Here is a 7,771-nt window from a genome sequence, read left to right on the forward strand (position 1 = left end):
GAACCCGCGACCCTCAGATTGCGAGTCGAGTGCCTTAACCACCTGGCCATGCCGGGCCCCCGTCAGTAGGCGAAACTACAATCAACAATACAGAGTACGACCAATAAAACAAAGCATTAGGCTTCTACGTCACAGATTCTTCTTTCAATTTCACGTTCGGTGTAACATACATATACATATATAATTATATATAATCGTTAAACAGTGGTAAAAGTAGAGTATGTTTTTAAGATTCACGCAGAGAGAGATCTCGTTTACTAGGTTATAGCTGAAACGTTCCGATTAGGTGGTTACGTGAGATGTGAGTTAAGAGTTGTTAAATCGCCTGAACTAGCAAATTTTAACTTAAAACATACACGTTACAATGTTATTAATTCCCCATATTTGTTCATGTTTGGGCGGTTTCTAAAGCGCCGCCTACATGCAAAAATTATATGATCTAAATATTAGGCTCTTCAGGTCGCGTGGATTATGACAGACATAGTAATGGTTGAGACGCTGGTTGTATTAACAAATTCCTTGAACTGTTACTGTGTGAACTGGAATAAATTGGTGAAGGATAATTTCTCATCAGTTATATTTCTGTCACAACACATCAGAATCTTGGATCCAATGTACAGATTAAATCCTTGGAATTTAGTGGATTCGACACTAACATTAGGTAAACAGTAAATATAGTTAGAGATTCCTGAGGTAATGGTTACTTAAAAAATTGGAGTGAAGAAAAAGGCTTCAAATAATATACAATGAAATATCTTGAAAGGTACAACATCTAAGTTACTGAAAACGGACAGTGTACATAGTCTTGGGAAATTTCACGTTTTTTTTATAATCTGTGAATTTTTGTTGGGGTTTTATTTCAATCTTATGGTTACAGAAAAAAAGGGCCCCCCGGTGGCACAGCGGTATGTCTGCGGACTTACAACGTGTACATATATATACCTGTGTGTGTGTGTTAATATATAATATATCATAGTTGACATAATTCATTATATATATATATATATATACACATAAAAAGACACAATGTGCCTTCTTACAAAGATATAAAAATTAACAGAGGGTTTAAAATATATTTACATCTAATGAACAGCCCCCCACAGTGGCACAGCGGTATGTCTGCGGACTTACAACGCTAAAAACCGGGTTTCGATACCCGTGGTGGGCGAAGCAGAGATAGCCCATTGTGTAGCTTTGTGCTTAATTCCAAACAAACAAACAGAAGAAAAGGAATAAATTGTTAAATTCAGAACGAACTTTAGACTCAACTTTTTTTCTTACCAGTCTACGGATAAAATCTACGTTTCGATATGTCATAGAACCACATATATATACCTGTGTGTGTGTGTTAATGTATAATATATCATAGTTGACATAATTTATTATATATATACATATAAAAAGTCACAATGTGCCTTCTTACAAAGATATAAAAATTAACAGAGGGTTTAAAATATATTTACATCTCATGAACAGCCCCCCCAGTGGCACAGCGGCATGTCTGCGGACTTACAACGCTAAAAACCGGGTTTCGATACCCGTGGTGGGCAGAGTACAGACAGCCCTTGTGTAGCTTTGTGCATAATTTAAAAAAACAACAAAAAACATCTAATGAACATTGTACTGTTTTAACAACAACGAAAATACCCACTACTCAATTCAAGAACATAAAGAATGTAGCGTGTGAAGTATGAGTTACTTCACAAAACAGTTACTCCGAAACCTATCAATTATAAGCAGGGCAATGACTGACTACTTTGGAGTTATCAGGTCTGAGAAGGTGGAGAAAGTCTTCCGGTTATATGGTAATAATATCCCACCTGATGAACCAACCCCTCTAAGAACTAGTACGAGGAGCTATATACGTGCATCATTGGTTCGTCTTATTCTTGGCATTGCTCGCAAGAGTGAGAAATTCTTCGTCTCGTGCTTGGCATATTAATTGCACACATGATCTCCAGACAATATTATCGTTGCAAGGACATACATCGACCTCTGCGTGGAACGGAGAAGGAAACAAAACCATTAAACCTTGGATAACCTGTATTTCGTACTCATATGTGTCACAAAACATGAAAAACGAACGATGTAATTTTCCTTCTGAACAGCCTAGGAACAAGTTCCAACTTGAATTCTTGTTAAACCACGATCGTTTCCCATAAAAGTTTTCAAAGTTAACAGATAGTATAGCATTTTGAACCCAACAAACATTTTTCTTTCAGTAACTACCCTCTAGAATGATTTGTTTGAAGTTAAGCATGAAGCTACACAATGGGCTATCTGTGCTCTGCCCACCACGGGTATCGAAACCCGGTTTCTAGCGTTGTAAGTCAGCAGACATACCGCTGTGCCACTAGAATAAACTCGAATAATATATTAAACAAAATCATTACAATGAACTTTCGTACAATGCTGAGCGACATTTTTAACATTCTAAAATCATAAAAGCAAAGATTTGTTTAAATAAAATAATTGCTTATTAGACACAAGATTTGAAAAAAAAACATTGTTATATTTGAAGTAGTTTTATTAAATACGGCATATTACGTTTAATAGTTAGTAGTGAAAATAGTAGAAATTTAGTAATCACTTATACTACAAAAAACAACAACAACAACAACAAAAAGGAAATGGCCTATGTCATGATATCACTGCAGTGTATGGAAATTGTGGCCATAAAATAGATTTGGTGATTTCGTAACTTAAACGTATATGCCCCCTAAACCAGTTTGCTAAAAGAAGAAAAAAAATATGTCTACATTTTTCCTTGTTACAGCACATATCTAATAAAAAGAAATATTTTTAATTATCAAGCTATAGTCTGAGGAAGTGATGAGGACAGTTGTCATCGGCCGCTGTGTGTGTGTGTGTGTGCGTGTATTATTTTTAGCAAACTCAGTCGCGTTCATCGTATGCTCCGCTAGAGTTTTGATTGGTTTTATTTGTTTTTAGTGTTTGCATAACCGGTATACATGCACTCACGAGAAATTGACAAGATCACTTAAGTCATCATTGTACTGTTGAATTTAACTGTCGGGGATATTGTTGGCTTTAACTGTTAGGAATACTGTTGGTTTTTAACTGTCGAGGATATTGTTGGTTTTAACTGTTAGGAATAATTTATTTTGACTGTATAGTTATGCATTATTCAAATATCTAAAGTATTTCAGGTTACTAGTGATAAGTAAAGGACTATATATGAAACGTTGAAAATAAAAGACTGTTCGTTTTAACAGTTCTGTATCAGTTAAAACATAGCTAAAGCTGTGAAAGTATCGTTTAAAAAGTCTCTCCAGTATCTGTTAGAACAAAAACTGTGGCCGTTGATTCGTTGAAGATGACATAATATGTTTTATATATACACGGCAGTGTTTCTTTAGAGGTTTAAAGCCTAGTCCTGAAAAAAATGTGTCAATACCTGTTTGTCCTAGATAATCGGGATGTGTAACAGACAATGTGCATTTGAGGTAGCTTAAGAAGTGTAGTTCAGTTAGAGGGAAAGGACGGGCGGAAGCCTACACCACTTTCTATAACACATAGTATAAACAAACAAAACTCTCGCTTTTTTTTCTCGATAGTATAAGTTTCGTGCTTCCGTCGCCGTAAATGTGATTTTACCATCTCAATATCATTCCACCTAGTTCTTCTGGAAAACCAAAGAAAATGAGGGAATACTTTGGAAGGTTTAGTATGTCGTTACTAGTCCGTTTGTATATAATAATAATAAGGTCTGGAAAATTTTCTTTGTAAACAGAAGCTTCTAATATTTGTCGTTACTAGTCAGTTTTTATATAATAATAATAAGGTCTGGAAAATTTTCTTTCTAAACAGAAGCTTCTAATATTTGTCGTTACTAGTCCGTTTGTATATAATAATAATAAGGTCTGGAAAATTTTCTTTTTAATCAGAAGCTTCTAATATTTGAATTAATGTGGTTATTAATTATTAACTATAAAAGATAGTAAAGATAATCTCACGTGTAAAGCAGCATTTATTATTTACTAGTTTGGTTAAAGTTAACTATACACGAAGTAAAACGGCTTTATTTTGTCTTATGACAAACACATGCTCATTGTAGTATTATCAAGAAACACACGTCTCCATCTTATGTAGCATCTAGCAATAATTATTTGTAAGTACTTTACATTTATATCACCTATAGCCACTGTAACACACAGCAATTATCATCTGTGGGTACAGAAACATTAAGTAAAGATCGTCTGTAGCCACTGTAACACCCAGCAATAATCATCTGTAAGTACAGTAACATTAAGTAAAGATCGTTTGTAGCTTACAGATGATCATTGCTGGTGTTACAGTGGTTACAGACGACTTTTACTTAATGTTACTGTACTTACAGATGATTATTGCTGGGTGTTACAGTGGACAGCAACATTAAGTAAAGATCGTCTGTAACCACTGTAACACCCAGCAATAATCATCTACTATTTTGTCATTTACTTAGTGTTTCCACGATGAACTAAGAAAGTGTTAATATAACCGGATAACACATATGAGATAAAACATTACTTTTGTAGAATGAGGTCTTCGCCCCAGGTTGCTATGAAACAATAACTCGTGACAAGGAAAACGACGACTAAGGGATCAGAGCACTTCCAAATAACTACGGTGTTAAATCAACCAACCGAACACGGAAATTGTTAATGGAGAAGTTATTAATAGCTCTAAACGTTAAAAAAAAAGACGTTTTATAGACCGTCACATAAAATATTTGAAAGATCGCTGCACTCAGATTCCAATTCAGCGAAAATAGTATGCTACAAAACCATTATTTCTAAACATGTCTGTACATGTTTAATGTGTTACTTTCAATTTTCCAGGTAAAGTGTTACATATTTTACGTATTTATTTTTACACAATTTTATTTTGACGTATATATATTTTTAGGTATATAATTCTGGTAGCATCCCTCTTGACAGTAGGACAATCGAATACCGTGTTTCTTGTGGACAGGCAGACACCCTTGAACCCAAATTTCTCACCTAACTGTGCACTGGTAGTCCACACCTCCAAAAAAGAATCAAATTATGCAGATAATAAAGGTCTACAGTATATAGCCAACTTCGTTCCTAAGTAAGTATCGTACATTCATGCTTGTATATACACAAGTAAATACAGTCATATTTGAATATTTTTCTATTTCCATATCACAAACGTTTTTTGTTTTGTTTTTAAGATAATATGAAAATCTCTTTCAATGTCTTACCTAAGAAAAACTTAGGAGTGTCAGACTTAACTCTTTGTGTGTTTCTGATCATATCCTAAAATCGAAAATTTTATCGTTAAGAGTCATAAAAATTCATATCTTTTTCCAAACTTGTTTTGATGACTGAAAACGATTTGTTTGTTTGAAACTATTTAGTTCCACATCTTATTGAAAAATGTGGTCGGAACCTTTACTGTTAACCCATTTTTATGCCTGTTAAAAATGCTGTAAGACATATGTCGTTCACGAGATATAGTTTCAACAACACTGGAAGATTTGATTACCTAACGCGGTTCTTTGTTTCTAAAACAAAGGCTGTGAGTGAATTTAACTATGATTGGCCAATAACGGAAAGCACAACGTTTATACAAACAACATTTCAAAGAACTGTGGTGATCATGAATAATTATAGACAAACTTGATGAAACTTTATACACAAACAACACTGTCTAATCATAGAAATAATGAAACTATGAATCTTTATAAACCTATAATACCGTCTTAACTTATAAACAATGAAAAAGACTAGCGATGAACGAGACTTTATATGATACTAGCAGAGTACCCGGCATTGCTTGGATGAAAATGACTTTAACTGATTTAGTTCTTTGTTTACATGCTAATTTATTGATCTAATGAAAAGATACTTTGTACACAATATTTTCTGTCTTGCTGTCAGAAGAAAAGAAGATATTATGAAGAGAAAAACAAATGAAGGCTCCACGAAGTTTTTAAATAGTTTTAACACATAACTGATAATCGATAAAATGATTAGAAGTCCTCACACTAAGAAGAAACGTAAATAATAGCCCTCTTAATCCTACATTACCAAAAATAAAAAATCCGGCCTTTTCAATTTGAAACCAATTGGTCATCTTGTTTGCCAAAACTTGATATATTGGTCACTTTGGCCTCAGTTTGCGGCCACAAAACGCCCTCTGAGGCTGCGGCCATATAGCCCATGTTACTTCCCGCACAAAGTTAAGAGATTGTAGCTTTAAAGATGTGGCCGTGCATAAGGAACAGACCCACAGAGAGAGAGAGACAATCGCGCTTATATACATGTATATAGAAAACACTGAACATAGAACTAATGAAACTTTACACAGGTAAAAACTACATCTTGCACTGAAAAAATAAAAATGTGTTTGGTACGACACTGTCCAAACACGGAAACAGTGAAACTTTCTACACACATAAAACTATTTTATTACAATAACTAACTGGTAAATGAACGAGCTGAAGGGAGTGGGTAACAAACAGATGGTGACCGTATCTGCCTGTAGTTACAGTTTGAAAAGAATGACATCAGGACGCCGAGGTGAGATCTGCATAACGTATGACGAGATTAACAGTGCTGTCAAAGAATCGGTTCAATCTATAGGTGAGTAAAACATGTTATTCGTCGTTGTTTTTCATGTGTGTTGCAAATGAAGTAGCTTAAACTCTATAAGTGTTATGCCTCTAGGACCTTGTGATCTGTATGTTTATATCTCGAGTCAATTGAACTGAGCATGCCTTGTGTTTAATAAAAGGTTAAACTGCTGTACGAAAGCTGTGTATGTTGTGCTTCGAAAAATGTAAACACTTCATGTGTTGTGAGCAATTTGGACTGTGAAACTGTGCTTTTCTCATATATTTTATGTAAATTTTACAGTGTGCGTATTGTGTAATTTTAGCTGTGCGTTTACAATGTAATTATAAATATATATATATATATAATAAACACACATACACACGACCTGTGTGTGCAGCTGCTAATTGGTGTTTAAGCGAAGATCTAAACTGTCCTATAAGGGCTAGAATTTAAAAAGTGCGTTTATGCAATATCTTAACCCTCAATTCTGCGCCTTTAATTGGCCTAATTACACATTCAAGCATGTTAACATTACTTTACAAGGTTGTGAATTACTGGTGTACATCCCGAGACAAAATCTGTTTAAGCAAAATATGAAAAATCAGAGCATATCGTATTAATTAGTATGTTTTCACATTGGAGGTGCCCACACTTCTCTTCAGAAATGTACACAGAATCCAAGGCGGGGGGAGGGGTTTGTTATGAATTTCGCGCAAAGTCACACGAGGGCTATCTGCGCTAGCCGTCCCTAATTTAACAGTGTAAGACTAGAGGGAAGACAGCTAGTCATCACCACCCACCGTCAACTCTTCGGCTATTCTTTTACAACGAATAGTGGGACTGACCGTCACATTTTATCGCCCGCTCGGCTGAAAGGGCGAGCATCTTTGGTGAGACGGAGATTCGAACCCACGACCCTCAGATTGCGAGCCGAGCGCCCTAACCACCTGGCCATGCCGGGCCATAGAATGGGGAGGGGCAACTGGAGTAGAGCGTCTCAAATATTCTCCGCCCCACCACCATGAGACAAAATTACCATAATATTATCTATTCTGATTAGTTAATAATCAAGGTATAAATAATTATTTGCGACTGAGCGTTGCGCATTTCGTAATGGGTTCTTCTAAGTGCAGCAAAAACTGGTCTCGAGAGTATGTAACTTTAATTTTAATTAATTAATTTAACTA

The 7,771-nt window shown here is 35.2% G+C and overlaps 1 protein-coding gene across 1 annotated transcript in view; it reads left to right on the forward strand.

Moving 5' to 3' along the window:
- LOC106463436 (thyroid peroxidase-like) overlaps window positions 1-7,771 on the forward strand; it is a 98,709-nt gene that overhangs the window by 65,014 nt on the left and 25,924 nt on the right. The window contains exons 12-13 of the mRNA XM_013923463.2: window positions 4,909-5,094; window positions 6,514-6,611. Of these exons, the coding sequence (XP_013778917.2) occupies window positions 4,909-5,094; window positions 6,514-6,611 (284 nt within the window). The remainder of the gene's footprint in view (window positions 1-4,908; window positions 5,095-6,513; window positions 6,612-7,771) is intronic.

Source organism: Limulus polyphemus, unplaced genomic scaffold (genome assembly GCF_000517525.1).
Source record: "Limulus polyphemus unplaced genomic scaffold, Limulus_polyphemus-2.1.2 Scaffold1408, whole genome shotgun sequence".
Lineage (NCBI taxonomy): Eukaryota > Metazoa > Arthropoda > Merostomata > Xiphosura > Limulidae > Limulus > Limulus polyphemus.